This window comes from Pavona decussata, unplaced genomic scaffold (assembly GCF_977016875.1).
Source record: "Pavona decussata unplaced genomic scaffold, jaPavDecu1.1 SCAFFOLD_265, whole genome shotgun sequence".
Taxonomy (NCBI): domain Eukaryota; kingdom Metazoa; phylum Cnidaria; class Anthozoa; order Scleractinia; family Agariciidae; genus Pavona; species Pavona decussata.
The window spans coordinates 560,749-578,360 of NW_028145667.1; the positions used below are offsets into that span (position 1 = coordinate 560,749).

Genomic DNA, 17,612 nt, shown 5'->3' on the forward strand with positions numbered 1-17,612 from the left:
TATCACTGTTAAAAGATTGTAGGCTTTACGCACCACACAGTCAAATAGGGCCCGAGTATAAGCTGGAAACAGCATCTTGTTATATGTAAATCGATTGTATATTTATTTTGAGATGGGTGAATGAAGTTATTATTGCCTTGGCGAAAGATGTTTTGAGACAAGCTAAATACGTCGATTGGCATATTAAACGCAATAAACAGCGCTTAAAGCAAGCTCAGAATCTTAACGATCTTTGTTACGGGTAAGAAATAAGAGGCCAAACAATGGCCCGTCTTTAGCCTGCCACGCAGGCTACCTGTGATAAGCGTGCCACGGGATACTAAGAGGACATCCTACACATATCGTAGAATTCGGAAAATAACCGCCCCCTCGGAAAGTAACGGCTCCCCGAAAGTAACGTTAATTTTTTATCTTCCTATTGAACTCCGAAAGTAACCCCCCTCCCCCCTCCGCACCCCCGAGAGTAACGGCCCTACTCAACAACAATAAAATGCCGTACTGTATTTGACGTAACTATTCAAGTAGTAATTTTAGACTCTATAATACCATCCTACGAATAAATTGTGTCCATTTCGATTGACTTACGATGCGGTTGAGTATTTAGCGTAACATAAATAACTGCAACACAAAGAATATCTCCTAGTGAAAATCACCAATAGGCTCGTGCCCTTGATCGTAATTACCGTTCAATTTGTATCAACACTGTATTAGATAACGTAGAATGGCCTTCGAAATTTAAAGAAGTCACTGAAGAGAAACCCTCTACTTTCAAGCGTCATGCGGATGGAACAGCCTGAGTGCAGGACTAAACAACGTGCAGAATCATTTGTGATTTGATTGCAAACGTAACCGAATACTATTGGGAACTATCATTTAAAAGCTGTATGTGTCATCAGAGTCAAATGATACAGTAATTAGTTACAGTATAATACGAACATTTTTTTCGCTACACAGTACGAACATTTTGGTCCTTTTTTGTCACAGTTTGCTTTGTTCATGTGGAGAGTTAACAACAGGCATGAACGGAATGACCTTTAACGCTTTTAACCATCCGAAAGTAACGGTAACCCGTTTGTAGCGGCCCCTTTGGCCTGCTAAGTCCCAAAGTAACGGCGGCCGTTACTTTCGGAACTCTACGGTATATCTAAAAATGATATTGCACTTCGATGACACAAAAGTTGTTAAAATTACACTATTAAAGTATTTTGTAACAAGGTACTACAGTGAGCAGCACACAGCAACAAAATCTTGTTGACTCAAGGTTTATTGTCCGACCGGTTTCGTCTGATAACTACAGACTTCATCAGGAAGTTTTAAACAAGATTACATGGGGAACCTATTTATACATAACTTTTACAATACAAATCACGTTCCCGTAAGAGTATGAACAACAAAACACTCAAAAGAAATACGTGTAGGATATGGCTAAAATGCTGGGCAGAATGTGTGATCTTTAATTTTGGGGTGTCACGTATTTAACGTTAAATGTGTGCTGCTCACTAGTACCGTGTTAAAAAAGTAAAAAAAAAAAATGTTAAAAAAAACCCCACTGGAAATGACTACCATGAAGAAAATTTGGTGAACTTTTCCTCTGAGGAATTTCTCTAAGAGGCTGGCTGATAGCTTGAGAAACTACACTCAAAAGAGTGTTTGATAAGGTCTCCAAACACCTTGAAGTCTGCTAAAAAACCGAATCCCGCTGCGTCTCATTTTTAATCCTCCTCTCGGCGTTTGGGCCTTGGTATCTATACTATCTATACTATGGAAGCGGATTATCACTAAGGAAACACGTTTCAGGCAGCGGCCTTTCTTCATAGCACTGCCTAAGATGGCTTTCATAGGAAACCTAGTTTCCATTGCTACTATCTGCTACAATATACCAATGAAATACTTGTACTCTTCCTCGTTTCTGATGTATTGCACAAAAACTTACTTTCTTTCTACGATGACGGCCTCATTTTCATTTCGGTGAATTTAAGAGAAAGACTTTCTCTGAACTTATGCCACACGGGGCCCTTATTATCAGTTGTTCTTGGCTTGTACTTACCGTTTAGGCTAGAGTGGTAACAATTGTCATACCACCAGGCACCAGTATAGTACACAGCACAGTTGCTCAGCGCTCTGTCGTTATGTCTATCTTTTGTTGTAAACGCCATGTTATTATGATATGTTAACTCATCTCCTGCGGTCCCTGAATATGAACCCACATCAAGTCGATACAGCGCCTGCTCGTCACCAATGCTAAATCTGCCATATTTGGCATACACTCTAACTCCGTTCCAGTCCTCCAGCTCCACTCGCAGAGAGCTGGGTCTAGAGGCCGACAGCCTGTGGATCTTGTCATTTCCTAACCAGAACTCAGCCGTCAGCTGACCAAAGCCTAATTTGTAATCGTTCCAGCCCCGATAGAAGTCAACCGAGCCATCTTGTCTTCTTTGAAACACAGTCCATCCTCCACCGTCAGTGCGCATGTCATAATAGACATTGAAGTATCCTTTACCGTCTGGGTTCACAGAGTACACTCCGTCCTGAGTACGGCCTGATTTCAACAGCGACGAGCAATCTCGATCTAGGGAAAAACAAAAACCCGCGATCAGAACAATGCGTAATTTAAAATAAATAAAAACAACTATACTAATATGGAAGTTGCGAGGACGCTATCGAAAGGCAGTGTTACGTGAGTTAGCGAATTTAGTCGTAGCTGCAGCTTTTAGGGGACACTGTTTCCTTCTGGTGGTTTTCTGGGTTCTAATTTTATTAAGCGGTCTATCTTGGTGAATATCAGTAGGTTTCTAGTATTTTACAGTTAAGCGCGATATACTTTACTATAATAATTAATTTAACCTTGCAAAGATAACCGTAATCCAGCCTTTGGCTGCAATTGTTTTCTTAATACTGTGCTGACTGAGTTCTGATACAACAAAAATGGAGTATAGCGTTTGTCGCGTTTATCACGCATCATTTTCTGCAGTCCACGGTAAATTCAAAATCAAAGTTGTATTGCTCCCGACTACATCAATACAACGCAAGAAACAAGTTTCTTTTAGTCCAAGTCATGCGTCTTACAATTTCCATGCCCAACTTTTTGTATTACATGTTCCAGGTGTTCTGCTATTAAAAAAATTAATGAACACCTCTGTATGTTATTAATACATGGGTTACCGTGTGTTGTTGTCTACGCCAAATGTTATCAACATTGAAGAGAAAGTCCATCTGCATCGGGCAACGATTTGGGTAGCCCGCGAGAGCAGACGCCTTTTGCGGCTTTTGTTTCATCCCCTCCTCGAATAAGCGCCTCCTTTCTTTTGTTAAATTTAGAATAAAACGCTCCGCTTATTTAAGGATTAACGGTATATGGGCTCGCCTATCGGGCTAGCTCCCATCAATCAAATATATTGAAGAGATTTTTAATTGCAAGCAAAGTTCACGCAAGTCCACGGACCTAATCTTTACTGCTGTCAATGGCACGGACTTAGACGCGGCTAAAAGTTGGATTCCGGCGTAATACGTCGATAAAAAAGAGATGACAGGAGATCAATCGATCCATCCATATCAATCGATGACTGTTAGTTAGTTGATTATCGATTCGTACGGAGTTTTAGTGTCCATTATCCACTGGTTTGGCATACTGAAAAAGATTACATCAATGTAAATGTAAGGAGTTAAACTTGTGTTCGTAGTCTTATTCACTGTTTGTTTTGTTGTTTTTTCTAAATTTGTTTTTCCTTTTAGAGTTTTTCGCTCTTTATTACTCGGAAAATTTTATGGATACGGATAATCTAATTTATATTTTACTTTCGAAAATGATGTACTATTCAGTCAGTGACACAGGCATACTAGGAAAAAACAAATCCGAGTGCTCCTAACAGAACTCGAACCTAAGGCCTTCCGATAACTAATTCGGATGCTTTACTACTGAGCTACAGGAGACGCGTGGAAGTTATCCCGCATAATGCTCGGAGTTGAGAGTCGAACAATGGCACATATACAATGGCATAAATGTGATAGTATATTTTACTCTTGTTAGGAATAAAGCGTCTAAAAATTCAAGAAACATCAGTGTTGTCACGTGTAAATGTGATTACCAAAATCTGACAAAGAACGAAAGAAGGCAGCCATCTTGAAAATAGTACCTTGCTTGTACGTTTCCACTTTCGAGATGAGATCCTTTGAATTTTGCCGGTTTACGGACACTGAAATAACTCAGCAAACTCGATCGCAAATAAGTGGACGTGAAAAAATGAAGATGATGGAAAGGAGGAGAAAACGTCTCTGTACTATGGAACGGAATATAGTTTGGCGAAGGATTCGAGGGCAATCTTTCGGGGATATTTCTGATGCCACTGTGGGGAGATCGGGCTTCAAACGACAAATGAGGCTGATGCCATGCTTAGACTATTAATTTCATTTGAAGAGAAGTTAAGGAGGCTCACAGCAGTTTTTCTGGACTTAGGGTGGAAGTTTTGAAATTGCAATCTCCCATACAAGATAAACTTCGATCTCCTTTATACATGATCAAACTTAGTTTTCTCATCGGTTTCCAGGCAACAGCTATAACCATAGCAACGGTAGCGCATAGCCTGTCATTTTAAATATTGTCCATTATCTCGAAATCTAGTCAGACACTTGATGACGAAACTTTAGGAATTTAAACTACTCAATCTAGAAAACTTGTAGGCGAAATTAGAAATTGAAATTAAACTGCTGAAATGCAAAGTGTGTTGGAGTCAGGCCTGATGGTTTGTGATCGATTGATTTTTTCGCAATTCCATTCCAATTCAATTTAATGCTGATACATGAGAGATATGATATATAAGTACAGTCAACTCTCTCATAGCGACCACTTCTCGTAAGCGACCACTTCGTAAACGACCGTCTTGTTTCTCAGTTAAGAGCTTACAAGAGCTCTCTTGTAAGTTACCATCACTCAAATTACTTAACTGACCGCCACCACTTTTTAGGCCAGAAGTTACACATATTATTATGTTTTCCGTTTCCGGTAAGCGACCATCCAACATAATCACCTATGATCGTTAGTACATCATTACTCAGATGTGACAAAAATTCAATTTTTAATGACTTTATCCCGGACTTCTCACAGATAATAAAGAAGATAGCAGTAATTAGCTCTGTTGGTAAACGGGAATTGTTACAGTGATATGTTCCAAAATGTTACACAAATTTTCGTCAGAATAATGAATAGATGTGAAAAAATCAAATAAATAAGTTTTATAATTCCACAATTGTACCTAATAAGGAAATATTTTTATGTAATTAACTAATCAATCCAGTATTAGGCTTCTTTTGTTTATTTTTCCTGTAAGAGACCACTTTGTCGTGCCCGAAGTCTGGTCGCTTTCGATAGAGTTGACTGTACTTGCAAATACGCAATTCAGCCGCAAGGCTACGATGTATTCAAATAAAGACAAGTATCATCATCTTCTTCTTTTTGGTCCCTAATAAGTTTGCAAGTATAAAAGCTATGGCAGTGAGACTTGGAGGATAGATAGTACGTTAGTCAGGTCAGGTCAGGGATTATTTTTCTGCTACTGGTAACAATGTTACCCAGTACAACCTGCCACATGGACGGGCGGTCGGCGTCTAAACCGTGCTAGTGAGGAGGGTCGCATGACACCCATCAGGACGAAAAACAAAACCTGTCAAAGGGCGGATGAGCTCCTCGTTAGCCAACGGCCAGCATGTAACAGGCGCTGTGGAGCGCATAGGGCGCAGTCGGACAAACTCAATGTAATGACCATCCACTGCATCCTGTCTTATCTCCAGCCGTCTCGACTACGTCCTGCTGCTGGGTTCAGATATCTCAGGACGAGAGAGTGAGGTTGACGACGCGCAACTCTCCCTCACTTTAATAAAATACAAGCGCAAGTCATAATTCATCCCCATCACATCATCCCTTATCCTCATCCACTCTTATCAAGGAGTCCCGTGGCAATGGATGCGTGGCGAAGCGACAAGTGTGGACACACTGGCAGTCGCAGCCAGAACCCTACACGTAGGCGGACCAGGCCATATGGTCGCTTTTCAGTGAACGAGACAGCGCTGGAATTCGGCAGCCCGCTGGTCGACGAAGCAACCATCTTCAGGACAGCACTGCTTCCCCCCGTAGCCTGGGGAAGGGACTAAAAATAAAAAAGGGTCCTAAACATTGCCTGTCTCATCCTTCACTGGCGAACATCCCGCGGCTGGCAGGTGTCCCATACCAGCGGTAAGAAGAGAACAAAGAAGTCTAAATCATCTACGGTGACCTCAGTCACCTTCAGTGCATGGAATGTGCTTACCCTCTTGGACTGTGCTGGGTCTAGCCGACCTGAGAGAAGGACCGCTCTCATTGCCTGCGAACGTTCCCGTTTAAATGTGCAGATTGCCGCCCTCAGCGAGACTCATCTAGCAGAGCAAGGACAACTGACAGTCTGCTGGCTATACATTCTTCTGGATCAGACGCGGACATGATGAGGGATGCAAGGCAGGTGTTGGTTTTGCAATCAAGTCCAACTTGGTCAATACGCTGGCTGTACCCCTCTGGTGATCAACGATAGCCTGATGACTGCCCGCTTCCTGCTCCCCAAGAAAAGATTCGTCACACTGTTCAGCACCTACGCTCCTACCATGACAAACCCCGACGAGGTGAAAGAAAGGTTCTATGAGGATCTGAAGGACGCCATCTCTGCCGTACCCAGGGAAGACAAGCTCATCATTCTAGACGATTTTAACGCCCGTGTCGGCAGTGACCACATGTCGTGGGAAGGTGTGCTTGGGAAGCACGGCATTGTCAAGTGTAACAGCAACGGACACCTCCTGCTGGAAAGCTGTGTCGCCCATGGTGTTCACATCACTAACGCAGACTTTCGTCTTCCGATTCGTAATAAGACGTCGTGGATGCACTAGTGCTCTAAGCATTGGCGTCTGCTGGACTACGTAATCGTCAGGCAAAGGGACAGACAGGACGTTAGAGTCACGAAGATCATGTGTGGAGCAGAATGCAGGACTGACCACCGTCTGTTGATCTCCAAGATAAACCTCCGTATAACACCACCAAGAAGGCCCCAAGGTATTATAGTGCCCAAGCGGCTGAACGTTTCCAAGCTCAAGAGTGACCTCGTCAGGCAAGAACTAGCAAGGGAGCTTGAGAGCAAACTACAAGCTCACAACACAAACCAAGACGCTGATGTGGAAACTTAGTGGGCGTGTATCCGTGATGGTGTCCACGCCACCGCCTCTGCTGTTGTAGGTCCCACCTCCCGTTAACACCAGGACTGGTTTGATGACAATAACAGTCGCATCAAGTTCATACCGGAGGAAAGAAAAACACCGACTCTACAGAGTACTTCTCAGCGGTCCCTCTTCCTCCTCCAAGAAAGAACGATGAAGGCCAACGCCATTCAGGCCTATTCAGATAGAAAGGACACAAAGAACTTCTGTAGCACACTTGAGGCCGTTTACGGTCCCACATTGTCTGGATCATCCCCTATTCTCAGTGCAGATGGGTACAGGATCATCTCCGACAAGGAAGAAGATCTTCAAGCGCTGGGCGGAGCACTTCAACAGCGTACTCAACCGTCCATCAGCCATCAACGGTGAAGCCATAGCAAGACTACCACAAGTCCCAGTGGACGAAACGCTTGCAAATACACCTACTGAAGCGGGAGTAACCAAAGCCATCAAGTGCCTGTCCAGCAGAAAGGCACCTGGTGCTGACTCCATCTCAGCCGAAATCTACACCTCCGGGGGACCAAAACTGATCGAGACCCTCAGCAGCCTGTTCAACTCCATGTCTGATCTCAAGACTACCACAGGAGTTTAAAGACGCTTCCATGGTCCACCTCTACAAGCGTAAAGGGAACAGATACGCCAGTGATAACCACCGTGGCATCTCCTTGCTCTCCATTGCCGGGAAGATCCTGGCCCGCATCCTGCTCAAACGCCTCAACAATCACCTGGAACGCGGCCTGCTTCCCGAGAGCCAGTGTGGTTTTCGCAGGGTACGCAGCACTGCTGACATGATCTTCGCAGCTCGGCAACCACAAGAAAAGTGTCAGGAGCAGAACGTCGGATTGTTCACCACTTTCGTGGATCTAACCAAATCGTTTGACGCTGTATGCCGTGAGGGGCTGTGGAAGATCATAGCCAAGTTCATCGCGATGGTACAGCAGTTCCATGACGGCATGAACTTAAGAGTGCTGGACAACGGCAAATACTCCCAGCCATTCCCCGTCACCAACGGAGTTAGGCAGGGCCGTGTGCTGGCACCTACTCTATTCAGCATGATGTTCTCCGCCATGCTGACCGATGCCTTCCATGACGGTGACACAGTGTCGGCTTTCGGTATCGTACAGACGGAACGCTCTTCAATCCTCGGCGGTTGCAAGCAAGGACCAAAGTGCACGAAGACACAGCCCGTGATTTCCTCTTTGCCGAAGAATGTTCACTGAACGCTTGTACACAGTCAGACATGCAGGGTAGCATGGACTTGTTCACTAAAACCTGTGATGACTTCAGTCTCAAAATCTCCACCGAGAAGACTGAAGTCCTTCACCAGCTAGTTCAAGCAGCTCCCTACACAGAGCCCCACATCACCATCAACGGTCAGAGACAAGCTGCGGTAGACAAGTTTGTATACCTTGGAGGCACTCTTGCACGCTCCGCCAATATTGACGAGGAAGTGGCCTACAGAATCGCAAAGAGTCAGCACTGCCTTTGGCAGACTAAAGGACAATGTCTGGGAGTGCAGAGGACTGAACCTTGACACTAAGCTCAAAATCTATTGAGCGGTAGTTCTACCATCCCTGCTCTATGCATGCGAGACTTGGACAGTTCACAGCTGACATGCCAAGAAGCTCAACGCCTTCCATATGAGATTTCTCAGGACCTTGCTTCGTGTGACGAGTTGTGACAGAGTTCCAGACACCGAAGTGCACCAGCGGGCCAAAATGGAGAGCATTCATGCCATTCTTATGCACTCTCAGCTCCGGTGGGCTGGCGATGACCACCGCATGGCCAAATGCCACCTTACCAAAAGACTACTCTACGGCGAGCTCTCCACAGGCAAGCCCTCACTTGGAAGACCGAAGCTCCGCTACAAAGACACACTGAAGGCATCGCTTAAGCAATGCGGCATTCCCTATACAACCTGGGTAGAGTCCGCCGAGAACCGTCCTGCCTGGCATTTCCTTGAAATGGCAAAGAAAAAAAAGACATTGAGAACTCCTCCTGCCAGTCTGGCTCAGCCCAGCACATCCTCTGTCCCACTGCAACATACTTTTCCGGGTGAAGATCGGCCTGATCAGCCATCTCCGCACACACTCCATACCCCCATGATATGAAGTCTTGGTCAACTTCGCCCGCGAAGGACGAATTTTAATACGTTAATAAAGATGTCTCCTCCGCAACGCGGAGTCAGGAAAACACCGAATTTAAATGACAAGTAATCGAAACCAATACAGGAACACTATTGTGAGCTAAAACTATAAAAGATACGGGAAAAAAGTGATTTTTTTTTTTTAACAAAAATTGCATGGTTTCCATGATAACATCATAGTATAATACAGTAACCGACCACATCAAATGTTTTCCCAGATACAATGAGCTCCTCCCCCCCCCCCCCCCTCCCCCGCCCTGTGGTCTAGATATGCTCGTGAATATGTTATAACACCCCCTGTCTTAAAAACTGCAGATCTGACTCTATTTTTTTTAAACATCTTAGTAAATTTCAACTGTGTTAATAATTGCTAAAGTTAGGGCCAATGCATATATAAACGCCCGGTAAGAGTTTGCCAGTAAGGAAAATGACTCGCCACTCTCAGAGACCCAGGCGCAGTTATTCGGGTGGAAGGGATTTTCGTGAGCGAAAGTTTATGGTTAGAACGAAAAAGCCCCTGGGCAATTACTCTTACCTAACCAGTTCCAGAACCATTTTAATTTCCCACTCTTGATTGGCCAGAAAAATAATCAGCGAAGAGGACCAGCAGGGCGAGTCTGATGCCTTCTTACACGAAGTTGTTTTTCTCATCGATCGCCACAGTTGCCGTTCAACTGAACGGGAAAGATTCGCGACGAGAATTTTGTACTGAAGTGATAAATTAAACGCGCAATGTGTGATACTTGTAGATAAAGAAGTGTGGGAGAGTGAGAAGTCTATCCAGGAACAGCTGCTAAAAAGAAAGCACTAAATGTCGCCGCTGCAAGACTTCCACTAAAGGAGATAAAGAAACCGAAACACACTGTCCCATAATTATTGAATTTGGCTTTCTTATGATGAAGACTTCCGCTAGTGGAAGAGGGTGTGATCTGCTTCAGCTGACGCCCTCCTCTTTCTTTATAACTCTTTGTAACCTGAGATCAGGCTCTTTTTTTGTTTTGCTTGGATTTGATCTGTTATAATTCAGCTTGCTCTAAAGTTGAATACTTCAGAGCATATTCATTCGCATCCAGTAATTGTTTTTATACAGTACTTTCAAGTTAAAAATTTAACTGTCGGTTTTTTTGGTAGGCATGGCCTTAGGTTTTTAGGCTTTTTAACAACGTTGTCAATCAAGTTCACTTACTAGAAATGAAATAAAGTGTTAAAACAGCCATTTTTTATCGGACAAAACAGAGGAGCTGTCAGGAATCTTTGCAAGTCATAAGCTTCAAAATTGTAGTCACTCGAATTTTATCTGCAGGTATCGCGGGCAGGAAATCCTTGGGCAATGGAAAAATTTCAGTTAGACTTTTCCCGATAAACAACTGTTATTTGCAGCTCTGTGATATTCGAGCAAATGTTTCAGTTAATGTACCATTTTATTGTGAAATCTGAAGTCTTTCTCCTTCAAGGCTTGCTACATCAATCATATCCATATACAAAGAAAGGAAATATATCTTGTTGTAGTGATTATGTCAGATTTTAGACATAGGGAGTATCCTTGAGTAAAAGGTTTTTAAGAAGGAGGAGTGGTAATTTTGTCTCGCACTTCTCTACCAAATTTTAAATTTTAAAACTGTGGCTAGCCCCCTCTCAGGTAAACACATTAATTAATTTTCTTACCAATGAACAGAAGTATGCACCTCATCACAAACAACAGCAACGGTATTCTTTTGACTAATTTCTTTTTAGAACATCCAGTCAATGATTCCGGGTTTCCATACAAAAAGCCCCCCCTCCTCCCCCCCCCCCCCCCCCCGCCCATCTTTGGTCTTGTTTTCCCCTATGAAAGCAGCCTCAATTTGTAGTTACCTTAGGTAATTTACCAGGTCCTCAATAATGGAGAAGAGAGGTGTAATAACAATGACCTACGAATTAAGGATTTTAACACTCCTGGCAACAGCTGGAAGGTTAGTCTCTTCCTATATCCCGTCGGCAATTGTCGGAAAACATCTCTTATCCTCACAATTTTTACGCTAATGAATTTTAGTTCAGCTTTTAACTGGACTACAGGAAACAAAGGCAATCTTTCTTCCAACGCTTGGGGATCTTCCTCAAATTTAGTATTCCCTGCAAGCTTAGTCAAACTGGTAAGGGAATTTTGGTTTCGCGTGAAAGGAAGAAAGTACGTACACTGTAGCTAGCCATTTGCTCCCACGCTCAGTCAACAAAGTTACGTGTCCCGCGCAACGGAAATTCCCACGCCGAGTAAAGTTTCAGACGCAGCTAACAAACAAGGAGAAATAAGTAGGCTTAACACAGCTTAATAGGCCATTTCCGAGTTGCTGAGAATCTTATTATGAAAGCTAGGCTAAGTGCAAAAGCTTTTCATTTAAAAATTAATTTTGTTTGCATATGACTAAAAACTAATTTTTATAATAAAACTTTGCACTTAGCCTCGCTTTTATAATGAAGTTCACAGCAACTCGGAAATGGCGTATTATCATTGTTTAAAAATATTTTTCCGGCCAATCAAAAGCGGGGAATTGAAATGGTTCTTAAACTGGCTCGGTAATAGTAATTGCCAAGGGGCTCTCCCGTTCTTACAATAAATTTTCGCCAACGAAAATCCCTACTCCCCGACTAACTGCCCCTGGGTCTCTGAGGATGATGACGCGCCTAAACGGGACAACTTCTGTATGTCCATAATTTAAATAGGGAAAATTTTTTAGAAATGTAGGCTCTTATCTCCTATAGGTGTCACTCACGAGCCCCGTTGCTAAAACGACTAAGGTTGCTTGAGACGTTAATGAATATAGACCTACCATGAACATCAATGTGTGTCACTGTTTCCACATCAAACACTCCTGCACTCGTTGCAACACAAAAGTAATATCCTGCATCGTTCCTTTTTATGTTTCTTAGAACTAACGCACCATTTGTCTGTTGGCTCCTTCCCCCTGGCATTTGTGCACCTTGTCTTTTCCAGCTGATAACTGGCTGTGGATCCCCAGTAGCACTGCAGTTTAACGTCATAGTGTCGCCTGGCGAGGCAATAACTTTCACAGGTGGCTTAACAGTGAACCGAGGAATTGAGACCACCACTAACCACGTCTTCTTCTCAACACTTCCTAAAAGGTTTCTTGCTAAACAGAAATATGTATCTAAATCATCTTTGCGGACATTTAAAATTTGTAGAACGCTTCTGTTATACTTCACCCTTCCCTGGAGTAACTTGCCAGATGACTTTCTCCAAGTGACCACAGGTGTGGGGTACCCAGTCACGTGACAGACTGGGAGAGAAACAGTGCTTCCTTCGATGGCGTAAAGAGGTCCCGGATGAAGAGAAACACGAGGAGGAACTAGGTACAGAAGAAGCAGAAGAAATAATATGTTAGTGAACGCTGAACTTATATTTGACTTGTTATTTATTTTCTTTCTTTCTTTCTTTTTCTTTTTTGAAGAAGGGGGGGGGGGGGGGGGGTGTTTGCATGTAATAAAAACTGGTATTAAGTTTCCACAAGAGTTTGCTTTATACCGAGAAGAACATTTCAGCTCTTTTACATCTTAGGTATTAGGTATTATCTTAGGTAGTTTATTAAGCGGTTTGAGTTTTTACCTTTGGCTTGTGGGTAGTTCCAAGCAAAACGCTTTTAAAAGATGTACCTATGAAATATGAGATTGCCTCACCATTCACTACAAGTTGCGTTTGTGCCTGCGCCTGCCCCAAGATGTTTTCCGCTGAACACCGATACATACCGGAGTCACTTTCCTTCACGTTCTTTAGTAGCAGCGTTCCTCCTGTCACTGACATCCTCACAATTGACTGCTTGTCCAGTTTACTCCACACAATTGTAGGGCTAGGGTTCCCGCTGACTGAACACTGAATCGAGGCTGATCTAGTTTCGTTAACTGTCAATCTCGCAGGAGAAACAGCAACAACAGGAGCTGAAATCGATTCACCAGGTTCTCCCTTTGCTCCCGGCATGCCTGAAGACCCCACGTCTCCGTTTTGTCCTTTGAGTCCTTTTGGTCCCACAGGTCCCATGATGCCTTGCTTGCCACGTTTTCCTAGTGATCCCATGATGCCTCTATCTCCTTTGTTCCCTGTTCTTCCTTTCCTTCCCCTCGCTCCTGTCTCTCCCCTCGGTCCAGGTGGGCCGGGAGGGCCTGGGGGACCTTGCAAGCACGGGCTACCCTTTGATTGGCAGAGATTGGGTTTTAATACTGTCAAAAGCTTGTTGATGTTCAGAATTGTGTCCCTTGGGATTTTAACCTCCGTTGTGTTCTTGGATGCATCAGCTTGACGTCTGTTACGATGAAGTTCGTACGTTACGAAAGCTGCAATTAAATAACAATGATAGATCGATATGTGAAAGAAGAGATATCAACCAGAAGATCAAATTGTGACCACTTTTACCCTTACCATGTCATAAGGACGGAAAAATTATTGTTACATTCATTAAACTTAACGTAAACGGTTTGTGTAGCTTAAGCGAACCCTCACTGTAACGTTTGGACTTGCCACAAGGCGACTCCTTATGGCGCCGAAAGAGAGCAACTAGCTACGGAGTCACAAGGCGAGAAAATCTGCCTGACTGTACACCATAAAAACGGACTTTAAAAACGGCTGTATAACGGCGACCTCCTGATGTTCCAACGTGGCGCAAAGGCGCATCCGCGAAACCATATTCACTTATTCACAATTCAGTAATTGTTTATGTAACTTGAAAATGTAGGTTTCGCCTTCCGGCCACATAAATGCTTTTCTAAAGAGCTTTATTTAATTTTAGAAAACGTTTTTAGGTTTAGAGAGAAGTGTGTAGAGGTAAGGAAGAAATCCGCTGAAATATGAAAAGAGTGAGATCTCCAAATACACAACAACAACCCTGACAAAAATACATACACTGACTTTTCAGAGGCACTCTTATGCTGTGTCAACCCCTCAAAATGATCAGAATCATGTACATAAAACCGCTTGCTACGACCTTTATTAAATGAATTTAAATAAGAACAATCTAAATCACGTGACCTGGATATTTGACACCTCCAGGAGACAACAATTGCTAACCTTGATTCCAATCCAGGGTTATTTTTTTGGATTGCAGATTTAGGGTCATTGCTTTGGCCTTTGGGTAAGTTCCTTACATTATAGTACGTTTCCTGTTGGAGTCAGGGTTTTGGCGTCGAGAAGTCACGTGACAAACTTTCTCAACACACTGCAACATCCTGGGGTAGTTAGCCACACGGTGCTGCACTTGTTAAGCCAAAAAGGATTTGCCCTGAAAAGTTAAATTCAAAACTGACCACCCCCCTGACTTGCACTTTGGGCTTTGTTTTGAAATGGAGCTCTTGAAGTCTTGTACCAACTACTTTCTCCCACTAAGTCTTAATTCTTTGCTTAGACCAACACAACACTTGCCAGTGTTACTAGTACTTAAAGTGAACACTAATTTTCGGAGTCTGTGATATCGAAATGTGAACTACAATAGAAAAAAAAAATCATTAATTAACTGGACGCCCGTATTTACACAGTTGATAATTTTTGAATGGATATTAAGAGAAAACATTCATAAAAAAGTATTTAATGCAATACCAAGGGATAATGGGATTAAGAAAAGCCCATGTTACTGATGGCTGCTTAGCGACCCGGTCTTTAAGTAGAAGGGAGGCTGTAGTTGACTTCTCTTGTGATACAAACCTCAGTGCCTTTTACAGATGTTTCGACAAAGGTTGTCCACGCGACAATGCCGAAAGGTAGTCTGGGAAATACCCAATAAATTTCAATAAAAGCTCAGAATCCAGACTCCATAATGCCTCGACCGTACAGCGAAGACTTGAGATGGCGAGCAATATGGATTCTGAGCTTTTGACATGAAACGAACAATGAAATAGAAAACGGGTTATTGGCTTCCTTAAATCACTTGAGAGTTAAAGAACAAGGAAGCCAATTTACATGTAATATATTACAATATTGTGGCCTGATAACACAAAGAAAAGAGACAACAAACACAACAGAGACAAAAAAAACGCACACCAGTATCTACCTAACAAGATAAATAAGTGGATCTTAAAGCAGCAAATAAATCATGGAAAATCATGGAGTAAAAATGAAATTGACAAGATCAGAATAAGAACCTGCATTAATATTTGTTTGGAAGCTCTCGTTTTAGATTTTCTTTAAATTTTCCACCGGAAGTTGACTTCACATTTTTACCCAAAGCTCTAGCTTTAGCTTTAAAGAGCAATTTCATTTACCTTTAGTGTCCATTTGAATAGCCCAAAAACATATTTGCGTGGCTGAAATCGCTCAAATAATGTTTTAGATTCGTTAACAATAACCCCAGTTAATCATTCATTTTTGGCTGGGGATATGGCATGGATGGAAATGGAAACTAGAAAAAGTTGGGCAATTTTTTTTGGTTCCTTTTGAAATTTTGGAAATATAGTTAAAAACTATTTATAGTTTATTTGTCCTCGGAGAAATCATTTCATATTGAAAAAGCTGAAAGAGCAATTCAATGTTGTAAAATAGGTAAAATAGGTAGTCTGAAATGTCAGCCGTCTCTTCCCCATAACCCACAGGGAGAGAAAGTCGAAAATAGGTTCTATAATCAAATATTTGAGCAGTTGTAACCAACGCACAAGAAAATCTCCATAACAGTGCCTCTTTAACCCCACAGTTCATAAAAAAAATGGCTCTTAGGTTAGAGATCTCACGTAAAGAGTATCAAAATGTAGTAATCGCAAGTCCTCTCCTCAGGATTGTTAAAGTCCACGCATTAGCCCCCTCTATTCCTCCTTGGTGTTATGACCTTGAACGACCTTGAACATTGAAATCCGTCATTTCCGAAAAATGAAGGCAGTAAATGAGACTAAATGAGACTCCAAATCAGACTATAAAGGTTCCGACAACTTCTCCCTTGCTAATCCAAACAATTAAGATAATGATTAGATAAACTTGCAGACAATGTCAAGATAAACCTTGGCTTTGATGAGCGACCCTCTGATCTAGCGATCGAAGTCCAATTAAAAAGCGACGCGGTAAACACTATGGCATCGCTTCTCCGTTTTAGTATAGCGAACCAGAATTCGTAACAGCGTGTTTATACTTTCCGTTCAGACATCCTTAATAAACGACATTTTCAATTGCCACATTGTAATGACCTCTAATGACGCGTTCATTCTTCTCAATCAAGAATAAAAAGGTAAAGTGGGTAGGAGCTCTATCAACGACGAATTATGTTAGTTGAGAGACGGGGGACAAATTAGGCTTTTTTTTTGCAGAAAAATCTTTTCAAAAGAATCCCTTTTTGTCCTTTTGAGTTTCACTCCTAACTGAATTTGCCTTAGGGAAAGAAGTTGACAACTGACCTTCGGTTTAGTTTACTGAAACGCAAAACGCACCCAAACGTTGCTCGATTTGTTCCTCTCAGTATGAATAAACGTTTGTTAGGTAACAACATACATTTTACAATATACAGCTTGTTATATCTATCAACATTCTATGTTACAAGACTGAAAACAAACTTACCGGGAACATTCTTGATTGCTTTTGCGAGCTTTGCATTCATGGACAATGGTTTTGCGGTCTCTGCATCGTTCTCCAAAGCGTTTATCCTCTTCTTCTGTTCATTTAATTCCAGCTCAACTCGCAAAAATCCGGCGCAGTACAACATAATTGATAGCACAGAAATAATGGAAGCAAATGATGGCCAACTCTGCTTCTGAGCAGTCATTTCTGGTTATTTCACTGAGTTACGCGCACCAACAATGCGAGGTTTGTTGAACAGTCTACTTTAGCTGGTTATCAGATACCACGACGATGAGTGTCGTAATCTGCCAAAGTCTTTACTATTTATATTTCATCTCATATTATATGCAGGGTAAAGTTCAAATTCACTTTGGCAAATTCTTGGCAAATGCGCCAGAAACGTGACGGAGAAATGTAATTTTGTTTTTGATGTGTCAGATCATTTTAACTTGGAGTGACAAGTTGATGAAAATACATGATCGAAAATCAATTTAACAATCGATATCAGTCATTTTAATTTTTTTTTTTAAGCAAACATTTAGAAGAAAATTTCCAGTTTAGTAGGGCTGGTTTAAATGGGGTCCCGTGTTTAAGTCCAATTAATATATTAAAATAATACAAACACAGCTTACACCAACACCTCACTCATAACTTCAGACAAAATTTGTATTGTAGGTAATGAGGATGAATTAAACTGGCTGATAGCCATAAACCCCTCAA

The 17,612-nt window shown here is 42.3% G+C and overlaps 2 protein-coding genes across 2 annotated transcripts in view; one reads left to right on the top strand and one right to left on the bottom strand.

Annotated features, from left to right (window-relative positions):
* LOC146455943 (uncharacterized) overlaps positions 1-1,893 on the top strand; it is a 76,157-nt gene extending 74,264 nt beyond the window's left edge. Inside the window, exon 4 of the mRNA XM_085093685.1 lies at positions 1,851-1,893. The gene's annotated coding sequence lies outside the window, so the exon portion shown is untranslated. The remainder of the gene's footprint in view (positions 1-1,850) is intronic.
* On the bottom strand, positions 1,772-17,293 carry LOC146455948 (uncharacterized). The gene is made up of 5 exons (XM_085093683.1): positions 16,893-17,293; positions 13,049-13,699; positions 12,191-12,720; positions 6,310-6,319; positions 1,772-2,569 (listed from the first exon to the last, which is right to left on the bottom strand). The coding sequence occupies exons 1-5, from the start codon at positions 17,095-17,097 to the stop codon at positions 1,941-1,943; spliced, it is 2,025 nt and encodes a 674-aa protein (XP_084949809.1). The 5' UTR covers positions 17,098-17,293; the 3' UTR covers positions 1,772-1,940.
* Between the last annotated feature and the right edge of the window lie 319 nt (positions 17,294-17,612).